Genomic DNA, 15,562 nt, shown 5'->3' with positions numbered 1-15,562 from the left:
TTTAATTGGAAAGTGGCAAAGGAATAAGAAAAGGCCGGCGTGCGTCCGGTTCCAAGGAACACACAGGAACTGACTCTGCAGGGGCCCTGGTCCCCTCTGGGGACTAGCAGGTGAGGCCCTGTGCCCATAGCTCTCTCCTCCTGCCCCCTGCTCTTCACTCTCATTGTTCCCACTTATCCCTCAGCTTTCTACTTAGATGTGACTTAACAGCATACATCTTGTCGGATGCTCCCACCCGAGGGTGACACCTGAAGTCCCCATCTGCATCATCCAAGGAACTGTAAGCTCCAAACGTGTTGACTGCTACGCCTGTTTCTGGGTGCCTCCCTCGAGCAGGCACTGTGATGTTGGTCCATAGGCGAGCCGAAGTCCCTACCTGCCGGCTGCCTGTATTCTCATGCAAGAGACTGATTAAGACTGGCGATATATATGGAAGGAAAGAAATGCAAATTTAGGCATCATTGGGTCATGCTGGAGGCTATGAAGAAAAATGAAGCAGGGGGCAAAGGGGACAGCTTGCAGCATGAGAGTGAGTGACAGCTTGGACGCTACTAGGGGGTGAGGTAGGGCCTGTGATGGGAGGATAGCTGAGGGAGCACTACAGGCAGAGGAGCAGTAAATGCAGAGATGCTGAGGCCAGAGATGCTGGTCAGGTCAAGGGACAGCAAGGAGGCTGGCGTGGCCAGAGCGGAAAGGAAAACAGAGAGAGTTGGCGAGGGCGAGGTTTGAGGAGGGGGATGCCCAGATTCTGGGGGGCCCTGCAGGCCAAGGTGATGATGTCACTCCATGGGTGAGGGATTTGAGTGAGAGAGCACAGCGCTGTGGCGGAGTCTGTGTCTCGCATCCCTGGTCCTGGGCACAGCACCCAGTGCACTGGGGAATAAATGAATGAAGGCCTCCTATTAGGAGCAGAGAACAAGCCCAGGCCTCGGGCAAACAGAGTCCCTTCCCTCCAGAAGCCCAGTCTTGATGGGAAGGGTACCAGGTATAACAAGTATACATTTTTACTGAAGGGAAGTGTGAAAATTCGCAATTTGAGGCAAATGATTTGGGAAAACCAAGCCAGATCACAGTGCAGCGTGGCGGACCCCAGCTCCCGTGTGGGGAGCCAGGGCTGCAGCTGCCCGCTCACGGCAGGAGCCCTGAGACAGCTCACAGTGAAGACGCCTGCCTGAGCGGGTCTGCCCTACATCCCCCAAGCTTGTCTGATTAAGACGTTTTGTTGGAATGTGGGTCACTTTGCCTAATCTCATGAAAAACAACTTCCGAGAAAGGAGTGGAGGAATCCGTGTGGGAATGTCTCTTTGAGGTGCTGGGGAATTTCTTGGCCGCTTGCACTTGTGTGACTGCCTAAGGCTGGAAGACAGTGTCTAGAACCCTAGAGCTGTAGGAGTTAGAGGTTATGATGTTGGTTTTTTGGGGGTTTTTTTGTCTTTCGTCTTTTTAGGGCTGCACTGCAGCATGTGCAGTTTCCCAGGCTAGGGGTCTAACCAGAGCTACGGCTTCGAGCCTACGCCAGAGCCACAGCAACGCGGGATCTGAGCCATGTCTACAACCTACACCACAGCTCACAGCAACGCCGGATCCCCCACCCACTGAGTGAGGGCAGGGATCGAACCCGCATCCTCATGGATACTAGTCGGATTCGTTTCCGCTGCACCACAGCAGGAAGTCCCTTCACTCATTCATTCAAACAAGTATCTCTGAACACATGCTATGTGCCAGGCCCTGTGGTGGGCTCTGAAGAGTTACCAGTAGATAAAACAAACATGCTTCTGCCCAGTGGGGTTTAACGGGAGTCAGTCACACAAAGAAATACAAATGCATCATTTAAAATTCCAGTGATGTAAGAAGGAAACCAATGGGGAAGCTTCAGAGTCAGTGTAGGGATTTGCACAGATTGGTGCTCACAAAATGCTTTTGGAGGAGGGGAATTTAAACTGAGACTGAAAAGCTGAGAGGTGCATCCATGCCATGAGTTACTGCTGGGTCTCCTCTTCAGCGGCTGGCCCCCAAGGCTTTGTCTCCAGCTTGCCACACTTCTCACTCTGCATGTCAACTTTCACGGCTGGCTTCAGTAACTATCTAAACAACATGATGTCTCCCAACTGCTTTTCTTCAGCCCAACCTCTTCTGGCTTATGTATAACTACTGTCTTCCCAGCGACTCCACCCAGATACTTCCAGATGTCTCAAACTTATGGCCAAACAAAACACAAGACCTCAACCTACCCCCAACCCTCCCCCAAGCAAAACAAAGCCAAAATCAGAGCAAATCGACCTGGTCCTTTTTCCTTTGCTCCCATATTGGTGACTGGCTCCACTGCCCATCCAGTGTGCAAACCCAACACTTCGAAGACACCTGCACATATGTACCTCCTCCTTCACCCTGTTTCCTATCCTTCAGCAGATCTTGCCAAATTTATACCTTTTCTACAACTCCTCTGCTTTTCCACATCTCAGCTGCCACCACCTTAATCCTAGCTACCCTTTTGCCCACTTAAGAGTTTAGCAATGGTTTCCTAGCTGACCTCCCCCATTCACTCTTTCTTTTTTTTTTTTTTTTTTTTTTTTTGCCTTTTTTAGGGCCGTACCTGCACATGGAAGTTGCCAGGCCAGGGATCGAATCTGAGCTACAGCTGCTAGCCTACACCACATCCACAGCAACTGGGGATCCAAGCCAAGCCTTCAACTTATAGCACAGCTCAGGGCAACACCGGATCCGAAACCCACTGAGCAAGGCCAGGGATTGAACATGCTTCCTCATGGTTACTAGTCAAATTTGTTTCCACTGAACCACGAGGGGAACTCCCCCCCATTCACTTTTGATCCACCAATTCTTTCTCTTCACTCTGGTGTGACTGATTCAAAATGCAAATCTGATCATCTCATTCCCCCGCCTCCAACTACTAAAATCATTAAGTTGGAGTTCCTATTGTAGCTCAGCGGTACAACAAACCTGACTAGTATCTATGAGGACTTGGGCGCCATCCCTGGCCTTACTCAGTGGGTTACGGATCTGGCATTGCCATGAGCAGTGGTATTGGTTGCAGATGTGGCTTGGATCTGGTGTTGCTGTGGTTGTGGTGTAGGTCGGTGGCTACAGCTCCGATTTGACTCCTAGCCCGGGAAACTCCATATGCTGGAGTGTGGCCCTAAACAGAAAAAAAAAAATCGTCAGTCATTTCTCGTGGATCTTTGAATAAAGGTCAGACTCTGACATACTCCCTAAGCTCTTACATGATCTGGTTCCTGCCTACCTCACCACGCCTCCCTCTCACACCTCCGTGCCCTCCATACAGGATGAATTTTTTTCACCTCCTTGAATGCACCTGTCCCCCTTCTCCTGCATCTGTCCCCCTTCTCCTGAATGCCAATTCCTCTTTTACCTACTCAATTCCTCCTCCTCCAGATCTCAGCTTAAATGTCAGTTCCTAGAGGAAGCTATCTTGGAAATCCTAAACTGAATTCCTTTGATACATGGTCATGGTGCTATGTTTCTTGATGTTATAGCACTTATATACATTTATAATTAAACATAAATGTTTAATATTTGATTAAAGTCTCTCTCCTCAATGCAACCTGAAGTTCCGCTGTAAACTGTACTATGCTTACTCTTCCTTCTTTTTCCATCACTTGTCTACATGTGAACATTTCTTAAGATGGTGCCTCTCCCCGTTTTGATTCCACACCCTCTCCACCAAAGGGATCTCCTTGCCTCATAACTTCAAAGCTTTTATCCTCAACCCCAATCTCTCTAGAGATCTAGTTAAGCATCTCCAAGTAGACCAGGGGTTTGGCAACATTTCGACTGCAACTCACAGCTGGAACATTTCACTTGGCAACTTACTGTGTATACAACACATGCAACAAAAATGTTTCGTGAAACAATGCTGTCATTCTACGTTTTTCCTTTTTGATTTCAATTAAAACATATTTTATTTTCCATATGATTTTATGACCCACTCATGGGTCATGACCTGTACTTCAAAACACACCATACCCACACGCTGTACCAGAACTGCAGCCTCAAAAGATAATACATCTATTTCCCAACTCATTTCTCAACCAAATTCCCTTACTAAAGAATATGATTATTCTCTTAGTCACCCAGGAAGAACCTATCAAAGTCATTTTGGATCCTTCTTTACCCACAAGTTGCTAAAACCCACTGGTGGTTCGTCCACTGCAATGTGTCACCATTTATTCCATCTTCCATTCCTGGCATCCCAGTTCAGATTCTACTGTAACTTGGGACCCTGCAATAGCCCTTTAACTGGTTCTCTACCTCCAGACTTTTCAGATAGAGGTGACATATACTTGAATCACAAACATCAAGGCAGACAGTGAATTCAGCATTTAGGTTCCATATTGACCAAAAAAGAACTATGTAAAGAACTGACATTCATGGCTCTTTGTTGACTCCACAAGCTCCTTGATTAATTAAATTTTAATCTAGGTTGCCTTACATTTCTAAAGTTCCTATTACAATCCAGAAACCAAACTCTGGCTTTGTGGTCATGGCAGGTAGACTCACCCATGTCTGCAGTGACCATGGTGGACTGGTTTTCAGGGATGGAGACGGAGGTCTGGTCTTGGTCCACACTGCGGGAGTCCTCATTGACCTCGTGTTGACTCTGGCTGAGTTCTGATCGCAGTTCTGAGTACTCATCTTCCTCCCTGAGAAAAAAAGGGGAGTCAGCTGCCACTGAAAGAGGTGGAGGACAAATCCCCGGAGAACCTGTCTTTTAAGGACAAGGAAAGGACGTTCACGAAGAAAACGGGCAGGTCTCTTCTCCAGGCTACATGAAGCAGGATTCCCTTCAGGCAAAATAGATGGGCACAGCAATGGCCAGTATTTGAAACAGAAGGTTTGCTTCTATGTCCATATACACACCCAAATACCAAACCAGATTCATCTAAGAGCCTATTAACACTTTCCCCCTCCAAAGATTTCCTAAAGAAATTAGATTTCTTCAGCCCCTCAAATTCTGATGTGAAAAAGAATGGAGACTGCCAGCACGGAGGCTACAGTGAGCAGCATGATTACAAGTCTGGTGAGGAGTTCCCGTTGGGGCTAGCAGTTAGCGAACCTGACTAGTATCCATGAGGACATGGGTTTGATCCCTGGCCTCATTCCGTGGGTTAAGGACCCTGCGCTGCTGTGACTGTGGTGTAGGTGAGGAGCTATAGCTCTGACTCAACCCCTAGCCTGGGAACTTCCATATACTGTGGGTGTGGCCCTAAAAAGACAAAAAAAAAAAAAAGTCTGGTGAATAGTAATGGCTCATCACCACCAGGGTTCCACTGGTGGGCTTCCTTCTTGGCAGGGGACATAAGAAGTGTTGAGGCTGAAGGACTGGAAAACCAGCACCTCATTTATGCAGATCAAAACTGATGCTCTGAGAGGTATGTGGGTCAGCCTGTCTGAGAAGTACCACTCTTACTTGCTCTAAGTACGTAGAGGCAGAGGGTAGGAAAGGAGGATGGGGTGAGGAGAAAAAGGAAATCAGTGAGGGCAAGAATACCACTCCATAGTCTCTTTCCTTCCATTTGCATTTGCTGGCGGAAAGAAAACATTTAACTACAGCCATGTTTCATTTGCAATGAGCACACCTACCCCTTCTCAACCCTTCATGGTTCCCTCACAACCTTTGGTCTCCGAATGAGCTAAGAGCTAGGAAAACTTAAAACTGTAGTCTGTATCTCAAAGCACACACATACATCCTCCCCATGTCACCACCAGCATCATTACACACTCACTGGATACAGACGTGGAAGAGAGCAAAAATTAACTCTCTTGGAAGCACTTATTTTGCAAGTGAGCAGAAAACAAAATTGTCAAGGAATTTAATTATGAGGTTGGAAAGTCCATAGGTATCTGCTCAGCCCCGGGGGAAGGTGTCTGTGGAGAAAGGTTCGAAGAGAAGAAGTTCCCTCAACCTCGCATTCACTTTATTTTTATTATTTATTTATTTATTTCATTTATTTATTTATTTTTTTGCCATTTCTAGGGCTGCTCCTGTGGCAGATGGAGGTTCCCAGGCTAGGAGTCTAATTGGAGCTGTAGCCGCCAGCCTACACCAGAGCCACAGCAACACCAGATCCAAGCCGAATCTGCAACCTACATCACAGCTCACGGCAACGCCGGATCCTTAACCCACTGAGCAAGGCCAGGGATCGAACCTGCAACCTCATGGTTCCTAGTCAGATTCACTAACCACTGAGCCATGACAGGAACTCCTCGCATTCACTTTAAGTTGGTGACAACCAGAGGGGCAGAAAGCTCAGTTCTGGGTTTGGAATGGACCATGATTGTGAGTGGTGATCACCAGAATTTGAGGAAGAGGCAATTGCCATTGGAAGCTGGGGAGACACATATACATTAGAGAAATGGGAAGAACTCGCCAGGGTTCTTGTTCTCTCAAGAAATCAACATTCTCTCAGGGAAGGAATTCAGCTGAGCCTTTGCTTTACAAAGTATTTCTAATAAAAGCCACCCAGACATCTGGGAAGACCTCAAACAGATATAAAACCTCCAGACATGCAAAATATGAATTAGAATGGCAGTGGTGAAGGCAAAAAAAAGATATAGGTTAATGTTCTCTGAGTAAGTTAATTATTAGACATCTGCAAAGCCAACAATAATTAGGTTTAGGAAAGAAAACAATTAAAAAGTTCTCTTAAGAGTCACCTTTTTGGTCTGGAGGGTAATTGTGCTCTGATAGATCCACTCTCCTTTCAATCAGCAGTTAAAATTCTGATTTGAGTTAATGGGAGATTTTGTGTATGATGAATAAATTACCTTTGTTGCCGGGCCAATGCAATCAGCTTCAGCTTGGCTGAGATTATTTTACAGCCAAAAAAGGCCAGAAATACACAGCTCCACTATCTCCGATATAAATGGCATTTGTAAAATCTTTCATAGTCACCTTCAACCCTCTTGGCTTGGCAGCTTCCATAACATACGGTGCCTGCCAAACCTTCTGCTTAGTAAGAGATCACTTATTAGGGTGGGCTTTATAAAGGAGGGAAGAGGGAAGGGGAGGGAGAAGGAAGCTGTTGATAAAAGGAAACAAATGAGGTCAGAGGAATTACACCACACTAGAGATGCACCTCAGGCAGATGGCTTTCAGTGTCATAAAATGCTAGCTTAAGTGCCAACTGGAAATTGCCACTTGCCATCGACCTCTACAAGAATTAAATTGGGAGGTGCTGCAGCTGCTGACTCTCAACATCCCCTGAAAAAATTCTGAGTAGAGATCAGGAGTGAGGCACTCTGTGCTCTGGGAAAAACTGGCAGAACGGGTCTTCAGCTAGCTTGATATTTTCAGGATAAGATTTCATGAGCTCAATTGTTGCATCTCCTCATATCTGGAAAAGCACTCAAATCCTTCATGGTGACGTCTGCTCCTTGTGGCTAGCAGTCACCTTCTCTAAACTAGCAGCAACACTGAGAAAAATGTGCGCTTCATTGCATGTACCTTCACCAAGAATCACATATATACTGACCTTTCCCCTACCTTTTTGGAGTGATCTTTCAGAGCTATCTGAAATGTGACACCTAGGCTACAGTCCTCATTTGGCCTCAAATAAAACTTAACTCACGAATCTCATGTTGTGCATTTTTTTAAAGTTGACATAAGCATCCTCATTCATTGTATGTGAGCACCAAAATGAAGATAAGAAAGCAAAAACCAAACAGATGCTGTCTTCTGGGAGTCAAAGAGGTTCACAACTAATTCAAACTGAAGAAGGATGCTGTGGATGGATGCAGGAGGAACATCTGGGTTTGCTGGTGAGTAGGGACCAGGGCAGACTTCTGATGGAATAGCACTTAGGACGAATCTCAAGGCAAGTAGACTTTAGATCGGTCACAGGGGTGGAAGGGCACATGCAGAGACTCAGAGGCGTCCATGAACGTGAACGTGGACATATGGAGCTTAGGGTAGGCGTTCGGGAGAACTAAAATCAAAATGGGTTGCAGGACGGGACTACGAGGCTGCAGAAGCAGTCAGGCCACGTGCCAAATGGGCAATTCTGATCAGAATGAGAATTTATCGTACTGAAGAAGGCATACGATCAGGGTGAGATGATAGAAATAAAAAAAAAAAAGTGTGAAATCAAGGAATTCAGGGCAAAGAGTATTGCTGAGGTCCTGTATGGACACAGAAAACGTGAGCAGCAGGAAAGTACAGATGGTCTGTGTCCTTGACTCTACAGGGAGGGGCTGGGCTGAGCACACATCATCCCTGGTTAAAGTTCCTCCTTATGGTAACCATGATGAAGGTTAGAGAATTTAACGACCCAAGTACACAGCAGTTACAAGTAGAAAGCAACCTTATGAGAACATTGGGCAGGGTTTTGCGCTACCAAAAAAAAAAAAAAAAAAAAAAAAAGAGAGAGAAGTATAAAAAGGTTAAACTGAATCTAGATACCTGTTTAGGTGCGACTCTGTTTCTCCCACCAACTTTGGTAAAAAAAAAAATTTGCAGTTGCATGTTTTTATTATCTCCTGAACACCATTATTGTCATCATTCCTCAAAGAGGTGGGAATCTTGGACTGGAATGTGACAAATGCCAGTTCTTTCAGAGCCCTTTGTAAGCTGACAATCAATTTGGGACTGCGGTGTATGTAGAAGACTGATGCTGGGGGTGGGGTGTCTCTCCCTACTGCTTTATTCCTAAGCACTGGTCCATCCAGAGAAAGAGAACAAGGGGTCAAAAACACGCTGCAGGTCCACAGGAATTTTACAAAGGCAAGACAGGCAGGCGAGGTGTGTTTTCAAGGCTACTCTGAGCGGCAGGCATCAGCTAGCTGGTCAAGGTGTCTAGTGACCGATGCAGCAACAGCACCTCAAAGCGGCTTTATTGTTTGCTTCCTTCTGTGGTGTATACAGTAAATATAGCAACTCTTGGTAAATAATAACTTATTTCTTTAGGGGAAAAAACAATGCCTCCCCAAAGAACACCAACTGCTAAAGTTGGTGATGAAAAGGAAGAAAACATGAATAGGTCTGAGACGTAATCAATTTAAGCCAGAAAATCAGAAGTTTTTTTGGGGGGGAGGGTATTTTTAGGGCCACATCTGTGGCATATGGAAGTTCCCAGGCTAGGGGTCTAATCGGAGCTGTAGCCACTGGCCAACTCCACAGCCACAGCAATGCCAGATCTGAGCCACATCTGCCATCTACACCAAAGCTCACGGCCAAAGCTGGATCCTTAACCCACTGAGCAAGGCCAGGGACTGAACCCACGTCCTCGAGGATACTAGTTGGGTTGGTTACCGCTAAGCCACAACGGGAACTCCAAAAAATCAGAAGATTTGATCAACTGATATATGTTGATAATTATTTGCTATTGTGGCAATTTCATAATAATGGAATTGCAGAGTCTCAGGTATTTCTCTTTGGAACATAAAGGCTCATCTCACAGGATTCTAAATGTACATTACTTCATTCACTTGGAAGCATTTGGGAGTGCTTCGCAGGTGCTCTGTTTAGAGGTGCAATGATTAATGCTTGCTACTAGCTTAACAACAAAACACAAACAAAACACTCTTAAGAAGAGAGGCATTAGACTGTACACATACCTATGCAACCAGCAGAGGCTATAAAGTCATAGGCTGGGACTCTGGAAGGGATCTTAGTGATCCTCTAAGCCAGGATCAATACTTTTGTTTTACAAATAAAACAAGTGAAGCTTCAAGAGGCTAAGCGGCTTACCTAAATTTATGCAACTAGTCAGCAACACAGCCTAATTCCTAAATTTAGGACCAATCAAACAACAACATGATGGCCTAAGGAAAAGATTTTTTTATTTTTTTATTTTTAAAGATTCTTGTTATTGGCTAGGGGTGAAATGATCTAATTAAGAAAAGGAAAAAGTCAATGAAAATATACTTCTTATCATGCTTTCCAGACCTCAAGCTGAAGTCCAGTGGAATCAGTAGCGTTTGATAAAATATCACTTTGCAGCAATCCCTCTATCTATTCTATTTTGGGGTACACCTTCTTGCCTTGTCTCACTGGATTGGAGTGACTGGTCAACAAGACCCAGAAGGACATCTTCCTGTCTTGGCAACTGTCAGTCAACTTTGTCCAGCTCACCCAGTCTACCTGACCTCATGGTTCTTCTGAAACACATCTGTTTCTCAATTAAAGACAGACTTGCCTTAAAATGGCTATCATTCCCTCACAGAATAAAGATTTCTTTCTTCCTTCCTTCCTCTCTTCCTTCAATGGCTGCCCCCACGGCATATGGAAGTTCCGAGGCAAGGGACTGAATCTGAGCCACAGCTGCAGCAACACCAATTCTTTAACCCATTGCCCCAGGCTGGTTATTAAATCCTCACTTCTACAGTGACCTGAGCCACAGCAGTGGGATTCTTAACCCACTGTGCCACAGTAAAAACTCCAAGAACAAAGTTTTTTTTTTTTTTTTTTAAGAAACAGGAGGAAACATATTCCTGGATACTAGTCGGACTGGTTTCCACTGAGCCACAACGGGAATTCCCATCGGATATTTTTTAAGAAATCACTGGTGATTTTTCAAAAATGTGCCTTAGCTTAGGCTGTTCTAACAAAGTACCACAGGCCAGCTTAAGCAACAGAAATTTATTTGCTCATAGTCTTAGATTTAGTTGGCAGTGCAAAATCAAGGGGCCAGCATGCTGCGGTCTGGTAAAGGCTCTCTTCCTGGCTTGCGGATGGCTGCCTTCTCACTGCGTCCTCGCATGGCAGGGAAGGAACAAGAGTGCAAGCTAGTTCTCTGGTGTCTCTTCCTATAAGGACACTCACCAATCCTATCATGTGGTCTGCATCCTCAAGACCTCAGCTAAACAGGATGACCTCCCCAAGGCCCTGTCTCCAAATACCATCACATGGAGGGTTTGCCATATGAACTAAAGGTGGGAGGGGGCACATTCGGTCCATGGCCAAAAGAGGTTTTGCAAACTGTTGGGGTCAGAAGCCAGACACCTGTGGGCTAACAAGCAAGCAGGAAATGAAGCTGAAATCATGGGCTACTCATGAGAGTTGGCAGTGAAAGGCTCATATTATGAGAGCAGCTTTTAGGAAAAGAAAATAATCTCCTCGGGAGACAAAAGACCTCGTATTTAATTTGCTTAGATAGGCTTTTTCTTCCCCAGATCCAAAGTGAGCAACTGATGTATTTTTCCATTTTCTCCATCCTGTTATACAACCTCCCTAAGTCAGATAAGCATTCGAAAAAGCCACTCATAACATACAGTTAAGTGAAAAAGCACATATCACAAAACAGTGTGTGCTATATGATCCAATTTGTTTAAAATATTCATGAATAAAATTTTTAGGAGGCTGTAAATACAAATTGTTCAGTATTTAATCCAAGGAGATGAGATTTAGGATGCATTAGGCAGGGTTTAGTTACGAAAATAAACTACTCTGGATGTCGGTCAGCTTCTTGCTTACAAAACAATTGGAAGGACCGGAGAAGGGAAGGGTAGGTAGAGGCTCCCAGGAGGGGTCAGATTTGCCATCACAACTGTGGTCTCCCCCCAAGCCCAGGATGGGGAAATTGCTGCTGCCTTCACACCTGCCCACAGCTTCAGGGTCTGCTCAGTCAATGCAAGACCTCATGTTCACCAAAGCCTGCATGTCAGCTGCCTCCATCGTGGCCTGAGAAACACAAGCTCCCACCTCCTGTCTGTCTTCCAGATCCAGGTGAACGTGTCTCATGGGCAGAACCAAAGCTATGTCCAGAGCCCAGTTATCAAGGGAGTTTGGGAAGTAATTCCCCAGGGTCAAGCTTCTTGGATTCTGGGGGCAGAGTAGAGAGAAGGGAATGGGACCAGGTGCTAGACGACATCCACCATAATCTACCGTCTTTGGCTACTTGACAGCCATACACATCCTTTCACACATACTTAAATTTCCAAATTGCAATAGCAAAAACAGCAAGCTTCTGTAACTACCCTTGGTTCAAATGTAAATACATGCACCTTCTCATCCAAATGGGAGATTCCAAGTCCCATCAGTAATTAGATTCATGGTTAGATGATTCCTCCTCTTCTAGTTCAATGGCAAATTCACCTAGGTATCATATAACCCAACTATTACATGCTAAGTTTCACCAATACCAACTCACCCTATATAATAGGGAGAAAATAAAGGAACAAAAAGGAAATTACATATAGACATAAACAAGCAAGATAATATGCATAATTTAGCCATCCTTTTTGTAGCTGGTCAGGAGACTATAGATAATACACACAATTTCCTTCGTCCACTAGAACATTAGTATTTCCTTGTTTGGCCAGCATCTCAGATGGTTACAATTCTTCACCTAGTGAAATAATTAGAAATCTTTATTCCTGAGGGACCTGCCCTAGGTGGTCTGACCTGGACTGTGATCCTCTCATCTACTGCCTTTTATCACTGGGCAATTTCTAGCAGTTATTCTAGAGAATCCCACAAGTTCCAGACATAGTACTCCCTGCCTCCCGGCATTGCAACAATCTAATTTCCTCTTTTTAAAAAAATTTTTTTATTGAAATACAACTGATTTACAATGTGTGTTAGTTTCAGGTGTATAGCAAAGTGATACATATATATATATATTTTTTCTTTTTCAGATTCTTTCCTATTATACGGTATTACAAGATATTGAGTACAGTTCCCTGTGCTATACAATAGGCTAATTTTCTCCTGACAGTCAGATTGGTCACTCCAGCCAGTACAGTAAATTCCTTCATTGTTTATTGGTTCAGTGGCATGAGGTGTCCCAAGGGCCAGTTGGTAGTCACTGGAACCTGCTGTATTCTCTGGTGGAGACACAGTTCCCTTGGGGATGAAGACTTCTAAACTGGCAGAGCTCAAACTTGCAAGGATGAGAAGCATTAATTTTTTTTTTTTTTTTTTCCTTTTTTGGCTCCCCCTTCAGCTTACAGAGTTCCCAGGCCAGGAATCAGATCTGAGCCGTAGATGCGACCTACACTGCAGCTGTGGCAACATTAGATGCTTTAGCCCACTGTGCCAGTCCAGGAATTGAACCTGCACCCTGGCAGAGATGTGGCCAATCTCATTGCGGCACAGGGGGAACTCTGAGAAGCAATAATTTTTTTAAAGTGGTCTTTTAGGCGCATGAATGAGAAAAGCCACGTCTATTTCCACCTCTTATTTCCTGAACCCCAAAAAGCAGCACCATATGCTGTTGCTAATTGGGAGCATGCACAGGGAAATAAATAATGTCACTCCCAGATGGCACACTAGAGTCAACAAGGTCCATTATGGGATGGAGTCAGGTCATGATGCTACTTGTCACCTGATTTGCTACGGACTAAACTATGTATTACTGTCCACTGTCACCTTCACTACACTACACACACACACACACACACACACACACACAGTCCCCAAATTCACATGTTTCAGCCCTAAACCTTCAACTTGATGGTATTTGGAGATGGGACCCTTGGGAGATAATTAGGCTTGATGAGGTCACGAGGGTGGGACCCTCATGACAGGATTTGTGCCTTTATAAGATGAGATAACAGCTTGCTTCCTCTTTCTCTCCCTGCCATGTGAGGACACAGACAGAAGGTGGCCTTTTGCAAGTCAGGAAGAGAGCCTTTACTGGGGCAATGAACTGGCTGGCACTTTGATCTTGGACTTCCCAGACTCCAGACTGTGGGAAAAAAATTCCTGTTGTTTAAGCTACCCAGTCTATAGTATTTTGTTACAGAAGCCTGAGCTGACTGTTAAACCCTCATAAATCTTTATCCAGACTCGAAGACCACAGGTATATTGGATCCCAGGGGCTATCATCAGAGCCAATAATCAGCCCAGAATGTGAAGATCTCTTTTTTCCCACTGCACAGTCTCCCTTATGAAAGGGGTAGAAGGGTTACAAACATCCTCATCTAAAAGGATCTGGATCTGCCAACTGAGTCACGTAAGGGAACTAGAAAAGAGGCCATGGTTCACCACCGCAGGGGTAAGTCAAGTCTCTGTTCATCAGACAGGCCAGGGTTTTCTGTTGTCATTATCTTTTCTTTTCTTTTTTTTTTTTTTTTTGGATTACAAAGATCAAGTAGGGAGTTCCTGTTGTGGCTCAGTTGGTTACAAACCTGACTAGTATCCATGAGGATATGGGTTGGATCCCTGGCCTTGCTCAGTGGGTTAAGGATCCGGCGTTGCCGTGAGCTGTGGTGTAGGTTGCAGATGTGGCTCAGACCTGGCACTGCTGTGGTGTAGGCTGGCAGCTGCAGCTCCAATTCGACCCCTAGCCTGGGAACCTCCATGTGCTGCAGGTGCAGCCCTAAAAAGGAAAACAAAAAAAAACAAGTAAAACTTTAGCAGGCTTCCCACTTATATTGGTCCTAGACATCCTAAGATTGATTAGCCAATATTAAAAACTCTGCAAGTCAAATCATTTTGATCACTACTGGATCCCTCTTGATAGGACGGCAACCAAGCTCACATTGGCTCCAGTAAAGTGGCATCAAAGACCCCATTTTAATGATGTCATCTCCCACCCAACATTCCTGATTCCTTTGGCTTCTAGACTCTTATATTATAGTAGGGAAGTTCTGGCTTTTCAACATTATTTAGTGTAATCCTCCAATGAATCTAGTTTTCATTTAATCAAATTGCTGGAGCTAAGATACTAAGTTCATAATATCTGATCAGAACAGTCCTATCAATAAATTCATCCAGGAGTTCACGTCGTGGCGCAGTGGTTAACGGATCCAACCAGGAACCATGAGGTTGTGGGTTCGATCCCTGGCCTTGCTCAGTGGATTAACGATCCGGCATTGCCATGAGCTGTGGTGTAGGTCGGTGGCTACAGGTCCGATTGGATCCCTAGCCTGGGAACTCCATACCCTAGAGAAGAGCGGCCCTAGAGAAAGGCAAACAAAACAAAACAAAACAGGAGTTCCCGTCGTGGCGCAGTGTTTAACGAATCCAACTAGGAACAATGAGGTTGCGGGTTCGGTCTCTGCCCTTGCTCAGTGGGTTAAGGATCTGGCGTTACCGTTACCGTGAGCTGTGGTGTAGGTTGCAGACGCGGCTCGGATCCCGCGTTGCTGTGGCTCTGGCGTAGGCCGGTGGCTACAGCTCCGATTCGACCCCTAGCCTGGGAACCTCCATATGCCGCGGGAGCTGCCCAAGAAATAGCAAAAAGACAAAAAAACAAAACCAAAAAAAAAAAAAAAAAAAACAAAACAAAACAAAATAAATAATAAAAAAATAAATAAATTCATCCATCAATCCAACACTATATTCTTCCCTCCCTGGTCTAGAATACTTAGGTCTAATTCCTATACATATTCTCCCCAAGTTCCTGTGAATATAAATGAATAAAATCTTACAGATCTTTTCCTATTTTAGCTGTATTTTTCTGAGTTGGATTTTCTACTTGTCCCTCTAGCTTATGACAGAATTTGGCTATTTTCAGGCCTAGAGATGAAGAAGAATGGAGTCGCAGTAGGGCATGAATGTATCTGGTACCCTCTACGTGGGATCAGATGCTACGGAGTCTCCAAGCAGGGCATGAATGACTTTATCAGACAGGGAGTGGGG

General features: G+C 44.9%; 1 protein-coding gene across 29 annotated transcripts in view; it reads right to left on the bottom strand.

The window, feature by feature from the left end:
* MCC (MCC regulator of WNT signaling pathway) overlaps window positions 1–15,562 on the bottom strand; it is a 454,523-nt gene that overhangs the window by 100,650 nt on the left and 338,311 nt on the right. For all 29 annotated transcript variants that reach the window (XR_014838496.1, XR_014838497.1, XR_014838504.1 and 26 more), the window contains one exon: window positions 4,537–4,679. Coding sequence is in view for 10 of the 29 variants with exons in the window: in XM_085014211.1 (XP_084870337.1) it covers window positions 4,537–4,679 (143 nt within the window). In the remaining 19 variants the exon portion in view is untranslated. The remainder of the gene's footprint in view (window positions 1–4,536; window positions 4,680–15,562) is intronic.

The sequence above is a fragment of the Sus scrofa genome, chromosome 2 (genome assembly GCF_054392235.1).
Source record: "Sus scrofa isolate SSC_HxYL_T2T_F1_AM1 chromosome 2, Sscrofa_HxYL_maternal_Yorkshire_Landrace_v2.0, whole genome shotgun sequence".
Classification (NCBI taxonomy): Eukaryota; Metazoa; Chordata; class Mammalia; order Artiodactyla; family Suidae; genus Sus; species Sus scrofa.
The sequence above is the reverse complement of the archived record's forward strand: the minus strand, read 5'-3'. Positions and strand labels throughout refer to the sequence as shown.